This window comes from Neofelis nebulosa, chromosome 10 (genome assembly GCF_028018385.1).
Source record: "Neofelis nebulosa isolate mNeoNeb1 chromosome 10, mNeoNeb1.pri, whole genome shotgun sequence".
NCBI classification, from domain to species: Eukaryota; Metazoa; Chordata; class Mammalia; order Carnivora; family Felidae; genus Neofelis; species Neofelis nebulosa.
In genome coordinates, this window is record NC_080791.1 from 26,138,364 (window position 1) to 26,154,973 (window position 16,610).

Genomic DNA, 16,610 nt, shown 5'->3' on the forward strand with positions numbered 1-16,610 from the left:
AAGAACGCACGCCTTTGGGGCATTACTTTTTATTTTTACAATTCATTATTGGGATAACGGTCGGGGCAAGGGTCATTTACGGTTTGGGATCTCGTGGGGGGCGGTCAGGTTTGCGGCTCCGCTGGGGGCAAGCGCGTGGAGGGAACTCGAGGGAGCGCCGAGGGTCCTTGGGAAACGGGGTATAAGGACCCGCGGGTCGTCGGGGCGCCGGCCCTGGGGCCCGCAGCCTCGGGAGCCTCAGCAAGGACTCGACTTCTTCCTAGCGGGAGAACTAGGCGCGCCTGCCCGCCCCCCGCCCCGGGTGGCGGGTGGAGAGTACCGGACCTCCAAGTAGGCGCGCGGGGTCGCGTCCCGGAGAAGCGGCCGAGGCCCGGCCCGTGGGCGGGGGCGGCGCGCGCTCCCCGCACGGCGCGCACACCCGCGCGCGCACCCTCGGCACACACACCTGGAGCTCGTCCCAGGAGGGGGGCGGGGTGGAGAGCCAAAGCGAGTGTCTTAAAATAGAGAGGCTGGCAGAGGAGCGCGAGACGCCGCGAGGCGGGAGGAGGCGAGCGAGAGAGGCGGGCTCGAGGCGTGCAGGTCCGCGGCCGGCTCGCACGGGCGGACTTGGTGGGGTGGGCGCCGACGCCCCTCGGCGGCCGGCCCTCGGCGCGGCTCCGCACCAGGCCCCGCAGGAAGCGCGCGCTGATTGACAGCTGCGCTGTCCCAAAAAGGCTCGGCGAAGATGCTGATCTAGACGCGCGGCCGGCGCGCCCGGTGCCCGCTCCCCTCCGCGCGCCTCCCGAGCCCGCCGCCTCCCCGGCGGCGGAGGAGCCGGGCTGAGGTCCCCGCCGGCGCGCCAGCCCCCGCGGCCCCGGCCGGCCGGCGCTCTCCCCGGCTCACCATGCACTGCCACGCGGAGCTGAGGCTGAGCTCGCCCGGCCAACTCAAAGCAGCCAGGCGGCGCTACAAGACTTTCATGATCGACGAGATCCTTTCCAAGGAGACCTGCGACTACTTTGAGAAACTTTCCCTCTACTCCGTGTGCCCGTCGCTGGTCGTGCGACCCAAGCCCCTGCATTCCTGTACCGGTAAGATGCGCCGCCGCAGAGCGGGGATGGTGGTGGTTAGTGGGGTGCGGTAGCTTTCGCGCCGTTGTCGGGAGCTTTCCCGCTTCCGACCTCCCGCGGGAGGGCGAAAGGAAGGGTCGCGGGGATTCTTCTGTTGTGCGCCGGCCCGGGGTGGGGGGCTAGACTAGGCAGCGGCGGGCATCGCACAGGCGTCCGCGACCTGGGAAGGGCCGGGCAAGGTGTCGATCGCGAGCTTGGAAGTGGAGTGGAGGTAGCGGCCCCCTAGGAGCGGCCGCTACTGCAGCGCGGGCGATCCTGCCCGCGGGAGAAAAGCTACCCCCTTCCCAGCGCCGCTGTGGTTTTCGGCCGGAAAGTTCAAACACTTGACCCGGTTCAACGCCTGAATCGTTGTTTCAGGACGTGGTGTTGCGGCTCGCCTCGAGTTAACTTGTCCAATCTCCTCTTGTCTCCCCTGGGAGTTTTACAAGTTAATCAGTATCCTGAGGTTCTCCACAAGATCCAGAAATCCTTGAACTTCACTTAAAAGGATCTCCCTCTGTGGCGGTAGTTCTGGAAGATGTCGCGTTGTGGTGCATGCAAGCTGAGGAGGTCACCTCTTTTTGTTTTAAGTGACTAAGAAAACAACAGGCATAACAATAAAAACATTCTTCACGTCTGGTTTCCTCTATCCACAAGAGCTAACTCAGGCCAATAGGAAAGATAACATTTAATAAATACATTGAAAAAGTCGTAGGTTTGTGTGGAAAGTAAGTCCAAAGGCATTTTTGAAGCTTTGAGTGCATTAAGAGAAGCTCCAAGTTTCAAAGTGCACCCTGGCATTCAAAGGATTTAGGCTATCGAAATGCAGGCATAGAAAAAAAAAAGTTGAAGCAACTTTTATAAAAAAATAAGTTATCAGCTGTGGTTTCAACTGAAGGTAAAAATTTAGTATTTCCCAACGAAAAGGAACTTTGAGTTTATGTTTGTGGCATGGGTGCCATGAAATAATTTAGTTATATTGAAAAAGTAAAGCGAAGAGCTAGCAGTGTTTTTATTTAATTATTATTATTATTATTGCTGGCAGTGTTTTCAAAAGACTTTTTTTTTTTCTTTCTTTTTTTTTTTTTAACTTTCAGGCCTGAAGCTTCTAGTACATAGTTCTTGGAATCCTTAGTTTCTTGGATTGTCCCTTTAGGACAGTCAGTATGTGTGTAAATACATACAGCAAAGTTATTTCAAAAGCAAGTTGTTCCTACATGTATTTGGTTCTAAGATGAATACTATATTCAGTTATACCTTCGTAAAATAAATTTTATCTGTAAGGTGGGATTAGGCCTGATAGGCCGTCACAAGACTTGCAATCCCGAATTTTAAGAACCAAGAAGCATATGAGACAAGAAACAACTAAGACACTTTAGGAACAAGGTAGATATCCTTGATGTATATATTTTTACATTTATGCGTCTGCCATGTACAAACCCTCGAATGAATAGACTACATATATATTGGGTAGGGGAGGTAGGCTGAATCTTGTAATGAGCATAAATTATCATGTGCTATAATAACTCAGACACCTTTGAGGAAAAATAAGATTTAATCACAAATTTCAATGCACCCTGCTAAGACATTGCCCTCCTGCAGGACCCTAAGACAAAACAGAACAAACCTGAACACCTAGGTGTGACACAGGGCCGGCACAATTTTTAGCGACTTTCTGCTGTGTATTGTCCTGAAGGCAGTTTTCCTGGCTTTTAGCAGTCACAGAATTGGATCATAGTAATAACATGCTAAAAAAAAAAAAAAAAAGAAAAAAAAGAATAAATTGCTCAGAGAACAGAGGTCCAGTCATTAATACGGGCTGAGTAAGTTCTGTATTTCACTAAACCTTGTATGGGAAATCAGTCGGAAGGAAGTAAGTTGATTCATATGTAGTTTTGAGACTGTTAAGGGTGAATTGTACATATATCACGAGCTGAAAGTTTTGCTTAGCCTTGTGCTTTTGAAGTTCATTGATGGTTTGTATGAAAGGGTGGTTGTTGGTAATGGTTTTCTTGCCCTATCATTTCAGTGTTTACTTTCTTTAGATTGTTCTTTTGAAAAGGTCATGATTTTGCTCTCGTTGAGATTTAAAATATAGAAACTGGGATTTGCCAGTGGAATTAAGCCCATAAAAACTGGCTACAATAGTCCATACTTTCGGATCATAAGCCTTTAGTGGGTTTACAATTACAGTTAAAGCCTTACGTGTATTAGATCATGGGAATCCCATTAGTGACTTCTCAAGGGTTTTGCAAATACCACACTTTCAAAGCATTTTTGTTGTTTTTAACAGTTATGTTCAAGATCAAAAATCTTAGACTGGATAAACTTAATCTTTTTTATTAATTAAAAAACTGGCAATAAGTTGCTGGCATTCATCATACAACTATATATGTAAATATACATTTGCTGGATAAAGATAATTATTTAGCACTTTTCATAGAACTGATGTATAAAAAGTTCAAATCAAGTGAAAGGCACAAATTGGAATTAAAATTACTGAACTTTCTCATCGTTTGGTTTGCTGTTCTTAAGATTTAAATAACTACCAGAAGTGAACCTTGCCTGGTAAAATAATGGAGTAAGAATAAAAAAAAGTTACCACCCTGCACAATAAGTATATAAAATTGGGGTGGAACAAAAGCCACAGCATTTAAAAAGCCTCTACATAATTAAGTAGTCCTTGTTGTTTAGATTTAGTAATCCAGATGCCAATTTATGGTACTGAATCTCCTCAGGCAGAGGAACATGTATTCAAGTAAACTGAGAAATGGAAACATTTTTCATCAGGCAGGTCATCACCTGACAGTCATTTATTATTAGACACTCTAACCTTGATGGAATACTCACCTCCAAAAAAATTGTTGTTTGTTTTAACAGGCCCTTTCTTATTACAAATGCAGTAATTTTAGGCTTAGGAGGCTGTCTCTAAATTTACTGAAGTTTCCCAAGAGATGTTCTACATCACAAAATAGGCAGGGAGGACGGGAATCCTATCCTTTGAGGCCAAGCTAAAGGAACATTTGTCATTAAATTTAAAATAAAATAAAATAAAAAAAGAAAAAACCAACTAAGCCCAAAGAGAGCCTCCATTTGAAAAAAAAAAAAAAAGTTTGTTATTCAGACCATCTATGAGGGGTGAAATATGTTTGGAATTTATTTAGTGTGTAACATGTTTTGTTTGTTTTGTGTTGTTTTGTTTAAATCTGGTAACAGCAATCCCCAATTAGAATGGGAATATACTGCCGTTTAGAAATCCGTTAACATTCTCTCATACGTGTTAGAACATTGACAGATTAAAAACCAAAACTGAGGTGCAGTTGAGGATGTCATAAATACTATTAACTCTTGAGTACATTATTTCACCTTTTTGGTTGTGATTAATGTTTCTTGGGGGGAAGAGTAGCTTGGAGAAATCTGGTTCCTCAGGCTGGAATCCATTGCAAAGATACTGGCAGAGTCGTTTTTGAAGGCTCTCTCTTTCAGTTTGACCTTTAGAAACAGGCGGTTTCTAAATTTGAGGATTGTTTGGAAACGATGAATAGCCTGCTTCACAAAAACAAGGATACAATTTATCCTACGGGTTTTCATGGGGATGCCGAGAAACCAACCTACTGTGCTAATTACTTAGAGTTTTATTATAATTGTTTATACTTATAACCTAGAATTGCCCTAGACTTGCACATGCACATTTTGGGGGAAAGGTGAATTGTAGATATTTGGGACATTTTCAGCCTGTGACCAGCACAGGGCTTTTTTAAATAATCCACCAAAACCTATAGGCTAATTCCTTTCTCCTTCTCCGGTGGAATGGTTCTGTTGGATTTCCCGGTGACCTTCGGTGGCCAGTCGTGTCGAGCTGACTGTTGCGGTTACAGAGCTGGAAGGGATCACAGAGGTCACAGTTAGAATCTAATCTAATCTCCCCAGTTAGAATATAGTTTTTTTTTGTGAAGTGCTGGGGTCACATCAGTGCTTAGACACTTTCAGTCCACACTGGGCACTGCTGCCCTTCTTGTTAGGGGACTCAGAAATCAAGAAGACTTTTCCAATTTGGTTACACACCCGGGATAAATCCGTGTACTCACACCCAAGGGACAGTCAACCAGCCAATTAAAAGGGGCATTTGGGGAAGGGTGTTTATCTTAAGAGATGGCATTGAGAACATTTTATCCTTTGGTGGGTCCAAGAGAAACAAGTTCTTTCGGGTGGTGTCCTTGGGTTCATTTTGATCACAAAGATTGGGTGTCATCCCAGTGAAAAATGAAGTGCGGTGGGGACATGTGTAATGACTTCTTTGGGAGTTGGACAGCCAGTTATTGCTTTGTGGAGTTGGCTCCCGTGATTCCCCAAATCTCAGCTTGGTCTGTTAGTCTAAGACTAAAACCCACAGGATCTTGGGAGCCTGAGCATTGAGGACTGAAATGTTAATGGAAAAATGTAAACTGGGGTTTGGGAAAATGATCATTATCACCAAGCATTTGCATTTCTGCCAGAGGCAAATAGGCTTTTATTAGCAATTACTTATAACTGCTTCTCCTGTTCCCATTCTAAGGGTAAATAAAATGAGGGGTGCACAGGATATAGGACTCATCCAGGGTCAGAATATATTTGGAGCTGCGCTCTTCTGGGATCCTCAGCTGTTGTCTCATTTACTCCCTAAATTTTGTAACTCCTTTGTTAAACAGGGAGGCTCAGGGGACCCTTCGGAGTCAGTTTGAACTAGTGAATAGAGTTTATTAGCAGCTTCTTCTCCGGTTCTGATTTTCCTAATAACCCATGGGAGAATGTATAGTTCACATGTTAAAATGCCTCTCCAAATGTCTACAGTCTTTTGTATCATTTAATTTAATAATTTCATTCTACAGATATTTATACTTGCTTGGTGATGGCACTGTTATTGAGTCCTTGTGTTTAAGTTTATTGTAAATCTTGACTCACAGTTGGGATACTTTAAACATTCCTCTAAACTACCTGTAGACCCACTACTGAGCCCTTCTTTGTTCTTCTCTAGAACATATGATGGGCAGTTTGGAATTGGGATAGGGGAACAATTATGACAATTTAATATTTTTGCTTACCATGTAGAATTTTGTCTTTGAACTCCACCTAAAGGGTGTTATCACCAACCAAACTATCATATTAATCCCGTTAAATACAACCAAAATGAAATGGTGTAGACAGTAACTCCTTAATGAAGCCAGTCTGCTCAAGTTCTTGTTGGTTGTACCTCTCTCGACTAAAACTCGACTAAAACTGAATTTGGATACAAGCGTGGACTGCATAAAGTTGCTAGTTTTATTTAACCTACCTAGGGAATCTAAGTGAAAAGATTGTTAGCTTGAATGTATCTATCCCAAGAATCTATAGGAAAGCAGTAAGGATTATAAAAGCTTGTTTAAATTGTAAGGAGAGATTAAAATGAAAAAAAAAAAGAAAAGGGAAGGAGTAGGGAAAAAGTAAAAGAGTGGGTTTCCCTAGAACTCCTGACGCTTCTCCATTCAGCCTTGCACGAAGCCCCTGTCCTTCAGCATGACCTAACCCCCACCCCCCAGCAGAACTCGTGGGGCTTCTGAGATACCTGTCGGTGCATGGATAGTAAATGGCTAAAGTTGATTTTGCTTCCATACGTGCCGGACCCCTTAAAACGAGCCACCCGGAGTCTGGGCCCTGCCCAGCATTCAGCATTCACTGAGGGGAGACTGAAAAAATGTCAAGCCAAAAGCATTTTTAGGTGTCATGTGCATGTTGTTTTGCAGTCTGGGAGGAACAGAGATGAAAAGCTTAGGTAGGCCATGCGATCTGAGTCTTCCTCATCTGTACTAATCCTGTGAACTTTGGTGGGTGTCCCAGAACCTGCCCCGCCAGCGTGCGGGCTGCGTGAATCCAGCTCCAAATTGAAGTTAACCCAGGGCCTGTGGCCGAACCCGCTGATGAACTTTTCAGTGGAATGTGGGACCAGAGGATTGGAACAGAGGGGCTGTAGGGATTGGGTTGAGATGTACAGATTTAAACCTCCTTTGACATCGTTCTTTGGGGAATGCTGGTTTACACTGCGGCTCATGGAGCTGGTGCTTTCAGTGTGGCACCAGAGATGAACCCCACGTTCACAGCTGGATCAGCCTCTTCACCGAGGGCTGCCCAGAGCCTACGGGTGTTCCGAACTGTCAGGAACCATGCCTGTAAGTGGCCCACTTCCCTCGGAAGCAGCATGACAAAGTGGGAAAAAGAGAGGGACTGTGGCTATTCGGGTGAAGGCCCTTGACGCATGTGACAAGCCCTTCTCAGCTGCCTCTCTGGTGCCTGTCTCTGCGTTAGCTGCCTGTGAGATTGGAGTGGTTATTTCTTCCTCTACAGCACAGTTGACGGGATTAAAATTGACATCAGAATGTATTAATAATGGGGTTCAATTCAGAACCTTGTATAAACTTGGTGATATTAACAAAACAAACGGTTCCAGAATGAGAAGTTTTTGTTTGTTTGTTTGTTTGTTTGTTTTTAACCAGAAAACCTTTGCAAACTCTCAGGATTTAATTTATTTTTATTGCAGCTTAATAGCAGTTAGAAAAAAAAAAAGTCTTGTGAAAATGAATGCTCTAAATAAAAACACGGTTAATTTTCCATTACAGTGTCTAATTACTCATCATCACCAGGGCATTTTTATATGGCAATTTAACTTCTCGAAAGTGGAAACTTGGCATACGTTTAAGGAAGAAAGCAGTGCTCCTAGATAGGTATCAGAAGATGGTCTAATTATGTTTGGGCTAGAGTTGACTCTTACACATGACTGCCCTGGAGGAGATGCGGGGGGGCGGAGGCGGGGGGGGGTAGAGGGCCTCACTTTAGTCGCAAAAGAAAGTCTCTGGTTTCTTTAGTGCCAGTTGAAACTGAATACGGAGGGAGATAATTCTGAACGTTAGATGATGTGCAAGTACATCTGAAAAGGGACCCTGCCAGTCACCAGCTGAAGCTGATGTCAGGACTACTTGATAGGCCTGGAGAACAGCTATATATGCTTTCTGACTCCACTGGCAGAGTTCATAAAGATGAACATGGCCTTTCTCCAAGGAAAGGTCAAGATACGACTGAATAGAAGCCAATCTGGGAGGATCTCACCATGAAACTAAATACATTAAGAGTTCAAGCAGACAGGCTTACGTGATTCCTTTTTACTGCATCCTTCTAGCTTACCAACACGTCCTTAGCAGCATGTTCCTCTCGATATTGGGTATAGATAAACATTTTCACAATGTGCATTGAAAAGGATTGCCTGCCGCCTCGGCGATGTCAGTGTCACTATTTAAAAAAACAACAACAAAAACCCTTAGGTGCGATCAGTGATATGATGATGGTCCTTTGGCTTTTCTTATTCAAGGATTGCTTATGAAGTGTGGGAAAATGGAATGGTCTTGGGCTTGGTGCAGTCTCATGAAGTCGTGGCTGTATTTCCACCCCAGGAATACCTGGCGAGTTCCTGATACTGATGAACCTGCCAGCCTCCACCACCCACTTCCCTCTCCTCAGAGTTCTTTTCATTCTGTAACATAACCTTTGTTGAAATTCAGGATTATGGTCATTTCACAGACCGGAGCACAGCCGCTTGTAGACTAAAGGAAGTTCAAGGTAGATGTTAGTTTAAGCAATATCTATAGGAAGCGACTTTGTACATTTAACTCATGGTAACTTACAAAGAACAGAGTCCTCGTTTTATCTCTTCTGTGGTGGGGAAATAGCTTAGGTACAGAGAGTTGCCCAGACTCCTCTTCCGGAATCCTGCTTTATTTATCCCAAAGGCAGCTATAAACTTGAGATATGTTAGAAATACACTGAACCTTCTTATTCACATTCATAAGTCATAGAAAGAGTGACTGGTTTTTTTGAATGCCTAACGTGTAATAAGCATGGGACTGAGTGCTCTATGATCAGCTTCAGATCATCTCTAAGACGTAGGTGTTACTATCGCCACTTTACCAATGGAAAGCCGAGAAGTAATTTTCCCAAAGTCACAGGACACAGAAAGATCTCTTACAAAGCAATGAGAAAAGGGGCAGGTAGAAAAATTCGCCGTTCATAGAAATGAGTATCCACATGGTAAAGATGAAAGGATGTTCTGCCTCACTGTTAATCAGGAGAACACACATTAAAATGAGATACCATTTCACACCCATCAGATAGGTGGAAATCAAAGAATCTGACTCTATTGATCGATGACAGCGATAGACATTCTCATACACTGGTGGTGGTGGGAATGTTTTTTCGGTACGATTCCTTCGGAGAGCAGTGTAGCAATACCCGTAAAGCTACAGATACACATGTACCTTCCAGCCCCCGCTCCCCCTCTGGGCTGATGCCTTGTATGTGTGCAGAGGGACACCTGTTTAAGACTGGTCATTTTTGTGTTGTTTGTGATAGTGACAAATCTAAATCAAACTGCCCTTCAGAAGGAAAAAGGATAAAAGTACGTGTGCTCCCTTTAAGCAGTGAAATTCTATACAACGAAAATGAATGGACCAGATCTATTTGTATGAATATGGATAAGTTTTAGAAATACAGTGTTGAGAAAAAAACAAATTGTAGATTGATACCTACAGCCTGATACCATTTATATGCTGCTTGAAAACATGCAGACTGATACATATTGTTGAGGGAGGCAAAGGTATGGGATTAGGAAGGCCACCCACAGGTTTTTATTGTCCTATGTCATAGTTTATTAAGGAAAAGAAAAGGCCTAATGTAAAATATGGCCAAACATCGAGATTTAACAAAGCTTGGTCGTGGGTACACAGATGTTCATTACATTATTCTTTTCTGTGTGTTTGAAATTTTTCGTAATATAAACATTGAAAAATGATAGTATGGGAGACCCTAGATGTCCATGAAACTCTTAATGTTGTGGACCTTTTGATGGCTTTCTTAATAGCTTTTCTGCCCTGAAACAGGGGAAGCTTTTAAATGCAGACCTTGTTGTACGCAGTCTCACAGTGGGGAAATAAAAACACTTTATAATTAGATACATGTGTACAACTCTCACTAAAACAACCACTGTAGCTTCTGTAATTGGCTTTTGGATCTCACTTAACCTCCCCTGGCTGGATGGGGGTACTATTATCACCAGGATAGCTGCCGTTTCCCCAAGTAATACTTTGGCATATGAGTAAGCGCTCTCTGAGCTGGGCACTAGGACTAGGAAGTGATTGCTCCAAGAAGTGTTTGTTTTAGATATACATCCATAATCATGCAAGCAAGAGTCATTAGGTTTTTTTTTTCTCTTCTTAGTGATGTTTAAAATCACAATAACTTTTTTTTTTTTTTTTTTGCATCTTGCATCTGTATGTATTTGCTGATACGATGTGCCACCCTTGGCTTTTGAGCAAGGTTTGTCCATTGCTAGTGACAATTTAACTTCAAAACAATTGTCTGGGGATAGCTGTGAATACCAAAGAATCTAAATTAAAATGTAGCTTATTAGAGGGAAGAATGATGTCGGTATTGCCATATGAAATGACCGAGTGCTCCTTATATTTTGGAGCTGTGATTTTATTTTTTATTTTTATTTTTTAAAGTTTATTTATTTGAACAGAGAGAGAGAGAGCAAGTGAGCATGGGGAGGGGCAGATAAAGAGGGGAGACAGAAAATCCTAAGCAAGCCCTGCACTGTCAGCACAGAGCCCAACGTGAGGCTCGAACCCATGCACCATGAGATCATGACCTGAGCCGAAATCAAGAGCTGGACGCCCAGCCAACTGAACCACCCAAGCACCCTGGACCCATGATTTGATTTTAAAACTTTGGTATGTGGTATCAAGGCTTGTTAAGAAGGGATGAGAACTGTTACCATGGAAATCACATAGATAGCTGTGTGTTAGGAATAATAAATGGCCATCCTGTGGTTTGGAGAAGTTAACCTAGACCATATTACTCTACAGTGACAACTGTGGTGGCAGGTGCTTTGCTCAGCCTGTCTTAACATCCAAGACCTTTTTTCTTTTCTCTGCAAAATAGTTCCAATTTAGAAATACTGCTGTTAAGATATTTGACAAAAATGTGGCCTTTGGGGGCTTTATCTCTCTGCATCCCTCAAAGGGAAAATATTCTTCAGTGTGGCCCAAACAGGAGTTGGCCAACGCGTTTCCCCTTCTTAAACCACCCCTCTCTGCCTCAGTACGCTGACTCTTGAACAACATGGGTTTGAACTGCACAGGTCCGCTTGCACATGGATTTTTTTGTATATATAAATACAGTACAGCCCTGTGGATGTATTTTTTCTTATGATCTTCTTAATAACATTTTCCTTCCCCCAGCTTCCTTGATTGTAGGAATACAGTACATAATACACATAACATGTAAGATATGTGTTAACTGCTTAGGTTGTGGGTAAGGCTATTAGTAATTAAGTTTGGGGGAGAATCAGAAGTTAGATGGTGATTTTCAGGCACACTGCAAACTCTTTCTTGTCCAAGAGTCAACTGTACATACAGAGAAGCAAAGAAATCTAAGTACTGTAGGGCCCACATCCCACCCGGACGATCTGTAGACAGTGCCACAGGGCTTTCTTTGGTGCTCAGCAGTGCAGCCACGGTCAGCAGCAGGAATTAATGACCACATCTAGAGGATTGTGGCCAAATTGGACATGACTGAAGGGACGGTGGATCTGTCAGATTTGTTGTCCGTGAACAGACTTCCACGAGTTGCAGGAACAAGTTCTGCAATTTATCTTAACCCGTGTAGGCACTTGCAGTGGCCAGAGTAGATCAGACGGGCTGAAATTTTCACCGTGTCTTACTCAGTCAACCTTCTGGATCTTTTCAGTGAAATCTTACTCCTCGTAAAATGGACCAGCTGGGCTGGAGGCAGTGAATGGAGAAAACATTATCGAGAAAAAGTTCCAGAGAGCTGCCGCAGGATGCTCTAAGTAGGATAAAATGCAGAAGGACCTGTTCTTGCCACCCGAGGAAGTCTGTTTGTTGGCAACAAATCCAACAGGTCCACCTTGGATCTTCTGTTTGGAACTCCTTGGGAAAAGACAGGCAAGGATTTAGAATATTTACGGTTACTTTTCAGCAAGTTTCACTGAGAGAGAGAGGTAGGAATCCTCCCAGTTCCAATCCAGCTTCCTTTTCTTCTCATGACTGAACATTTTACTGAAATAATTGGTAAGTCGCCCCAGAGGACATTGTTTTGGAGGACGTTGTTAATTGTGTTATCCCTGGATATCATGGCAACTCATTATTGCTCTTAGCACGTTAGACAGCTGTGTGTTCTGGAAGCATGTTTTCAATCCTCAGTTTAGAGTACAGCATAGAGGAGCATTCTGTGGGAGCTCCGGTTTTGTTTTTTTTCAAACTGGGACATTGAACCTTGGCAGTTAGAACAATTAGCTGCATAAGCAGAGTGTTTCACTTGTCAGGTAACTGCAAAGTTGAAATAGAAATAATTATAAATGGTAACCGCGTGGCAGACACATTCCTGCATTGAGGCATTTACCTTAAAGGGAGACCCTCTCTGTAATAGTTGTGATCACTGCTTTTCCAGTGAGAAAGATGAGACACAGGGACACTAAGAAATAGATAGTAACAAGGTCACATGAGTAAGTGGCAGAGTTGAGATTGGAACTCAGGTCCGTTTCTTTCAGTACAAAGCTCCGTACTGTATATAATCATATGAAAATGCGTAAATTAGAAGTCACATTTGTCCCTTTCCATGGAGTCCATAGAAAGTCTGTACTTTATATAAAGCAAGGCCCAACGAATGTGAAGGAGTTTACTTTGAACCTGGTAACTCCTTTACGCATATTGCCAATCATTTAGTGTGTGCCCTCCAGTCTTTCCTTTCCTGTGATTATTTGGGTCTCTGAATGATTCTAGACAAATTCTAAGAAGCCATAAGGTCTTTGGAGTGAGATTGTGGACCTACTGCCTTCTGGCTGTGTGATTCTGAACACATCTCCTTGCCCCTGGATACTAGTGTCCTTCTCAGTATGACATTCCCAAGGCTTCTTTCCTTAAGGTGTTTCCATGAGCTATGATTCTTTGAATAAAGCTTTTCTGTGGGGGTCAAAGGTGGAATTGCTATTCATTCATTCATTCATTCATTCTTGTGAACCAGAGAGAAAGAATATGTATGCTTAACCACAAATGCCAATTGACTGCCTTGTGAGTTAAGACTTGGAATATTTTTCATGAAATATTCACTATTAAGTTTAGTGGGGAAAAAAAATCTGGCTATTGGTTTGGCATCACTTTAAAAAGAATAAGAGACTAATTTTTTTCACATTATATCTAATTGGGCTGGGGTAGGTTCTGGGAAACTCTGTTTTCAAAAAGAGATTGTAATGATTTTAGTGAAAAGTCAAGTTTGGGAGCCATTGTAGTGTAGATACCAGCTTAAAGGTGAGATTGATATAATTTGTACCCTATGACTCAAATATAGGAAGCCAGTTTAATGGAATGATCCTTGTGGATGGATTTTGAGTCAGATGGCACTGTTTGACCTTAGGCAAGTTATTTAAACTCTCTGACTCTCAATTTCTTCATCTATAATGGAAAGATAATATTAACTGCCTAATAGGGTTAGTCATGTAGGTTAAATGAGATAATGCATATAAAGCTTTTAGCATAGTTCCTGGAGCGTAAGTGCTCAGTAATTGATAGCTTCGATTAAAAACAATAATCTTATAATCATAACCATGTCTTGGTTGTCTGAAGCACAGTCCTTTAGAGAAAGATCACTATCCTTGATGAATTAAACTCACAAAAAACGAAATATCCTTAAAAAAACCACTTCACTCTAGGGCATTCTTGTGAATTATGTCATTTCACTAACTGCCTTTTGAGGCCTCTTGCATCCTGGGTGGTCTGGGAGCCAAGTTCAGGTCTTTATGAATAGACATGTTTGATTCCCTCACCTTTCTGTTTTATGATATAAATTCAGATTTTTGTAAATTCCTAAATGAGTGGCACAAACAGGTCAACATGACATCGTCACAAACTGTGCTTTGTTATGTCATTTTTTACAAGAGTTGCTCAGGATTAATTACCTGTAGGAAACGTTTCATCATACAGCTGTGTATCTCAAGAACTGTTTTAGAAAAGTGGCAGAATTTCTCAAGTTTAAATGCTTTTCTTCTTTGAAGAGTACAGTTAGGGATAGTCTTGTACAAGAGAATATGAATATTCTTTTATTTCAGAGTACTGAGAGAGAAAAATAATTCAGTTGTGACCTTTTTTGAGGTGATGTGGGAAAAGGTAGGTTGGGAGATAGTCATTGTCCTAGTATATTGGTCTGTGATTCACAGGGAGTTCCAAATAAAGCCCCTGTTCTACAGCTTTTAAATTGGTAGAGGGGCTAGTTGAAGATTGCATTCTGAATGGTAATGGTGACTGTTGTGTGGATTGGATTGTGTGGACAAGGGTTTTACATGGACTTCTCCTGGAATTGTGTTTCTCAGCTAGCCACTGGTATCTTAGGAGATAAGTAACTGCTAATGAAATACTTTAATCAGTGAATCCCCTCCATAGTGCGAGAAAAATTCTCTTGATGAGGAGTTCTCGCCTTCCATGGTATGAAGGAAGCCCCAGTGAACAGGGTGGTACCTCTCTCCACCCATTTATCACGATGATTCCTACAAACAGTGTCTAATGACATCATTCAGTTTCAGTGGTGGGTTGGGGGCCAAGTGGAAGCAGGTGAAATAGAATGAGTTGATATGTCATTAAGGCCACCATGGAGAGGTAGTGATTGGCATAGAGAAGACTCAACTGGTTCCCTAAATTCCGCAGAACCAATGTTGAAATAGGACTCAGTTGGAGATAGAGATTTTTGGCAGCTTGTTGAGAATTTTCTGGTAAAGCCATGAATTCAGAAAAGCAGTGTGTACATATGTCTATTACAGTAGTAAGGGCATAGGCAGAAATGGGTTGGGGATGAGAAGGAATGTTGGCAAGTGGAGAAAGGAAGAGTCAAGGGTCAGGAAATGGGTTATACTACTGAAAACTGAAGTATGGGTCCTTAGATGCCTGCTCAACATGTATTGTCCCCAGCAGGAAAACAGATTTAAAAATGAGAATGGAATATTTCATTTTGGAAATTGCCCTGTGAGTACGTGCTTATTACCAGAGGCGTTCCTCATCACTGACAGCCATTGATGGCTTCTGATCAGGCAGTGACCCGCCCAGCCACTCATGTTGCCTAATTATCATATATAGTAAGGATGCATTAAAGAATTTCATCATCCTGGGTCACAAAACGATCATTATTATTACATGATAATACAGTATGCATGCAGTTCCAGGCAGGAAATCGCACGTACTTGATATAAACAGGCCATGTGGGAGCAGAGTTCAAAGTGGAAATCCTGTCAGAAAACCCTTCTCGGGCCCTTCACTGCCTCAGTTTCTGCTATTGATAAAGCAGACCTGCTCCCCCATGTGTTGGGGAAGAGTGATAGATTAAGGAGTACTAATTTAATGCTTTGCAAAGATAAAGGTGTGGTGGACATGCACAGACTTCATGCAAGATTAGCCACGCAGTCTCAGGGTAGTAAAGTACATGATTACTGTGTTTCTCTAGACCGCTAGGCCAAAGGCGAGCCAAATTTGGCCGGCCACCTGTTTTCCTACTGCTATGAGCTCAGCATGGTTTTTACAGTTGTAAATGGAAGAAGAGAAATCAAAAGAAGAAGACTTATTTTGTGACATGTGGAAATTACCTGAAGTCCCAATATCTCTGTCCATAAAGTTAGATTGGAGCAAAGCCACACCCACTTGTTTCCATATTGTGTTGGGTGGGCTTTCATACTTCAACAGCAGAGGGAAGCAGTTTCAACAGAGACAGTATGGCCCACAAAACCCAAACTATTTACTCTCTGGCCCTTTACAGGAAAAGTTTTAGACCCTTGAACTAGACTACTGGAAGTAGGGTTCCTCTGTTGTGTAATAACGGTTATTACTGATCCACAACATGTGATGTCATCTTAGTTATTCCAGGCCATAAAATACCTCCTTTGATTCATCACAGACCAGGGTTCTGTTGTCATCCTGTGATGTGTGAACGGCCTTGGAAGTGGGAGTTTACTGGGAAATTTTGCAGGGACGCTTTTAAATTGAGACAAGGCTCTTGGAACTAGGGTTGAGTTTCTGACCCTTTCTAGAAATAACGCAAGATTTTTCTGCACCAAGAGAGGGGTTAACAATATTTACAATAAAGTATTCAGGATTCCGTTGAATTCTGGGGACTTTTCTTTGCTGTCCTAACCCTCAGTGGGTTTTCCCAAAGGAAATCTGAAGATGAAAACTTTTTAGAGTCTGGGAGTACCAAAATTACTGACATTTTTCAGCTTGAGGTTTGGGTGACATTTTCTTTATTTTCTTTATTTTTTAAAAATATTTTATTTTTAAGTAATGTCTACACCCAAACATGGGACTCGAACGTACAAGTCCAAGAACAAGAGTCGCACAGCTCAGGACACCTGGATGGCTCAGTCTGTTAAGCGACCAACTCTTGGTTTCAGTTCAGGTCACGATC

General features: G+C 42.7%; 1 protein-coding gene across 1 annotated transcript in view; it reads left to right on the forward strand.

Moving 5' to 3' along the window:
- The first annotated feature begins 600 nt into the window (after positions 1-600).
- BARX2 (BARX homeobox 2) overlaps positions 601-16,610 on the forward strand; it is a 76,356-nt gene continuing 60,346 nt past the window's right edge. The window contains exon 1 of the mRNA XM_058687310.1: positions 601-1,070. Within this exon, the coding sequence (XP_058543293.1) occupies positions 884-1,070 (187 nt within the window). The 5' untranslated portion in view covers positions 601-883. The remainder of the gene's footprint in view (positions 1,071-16,610) is intronic.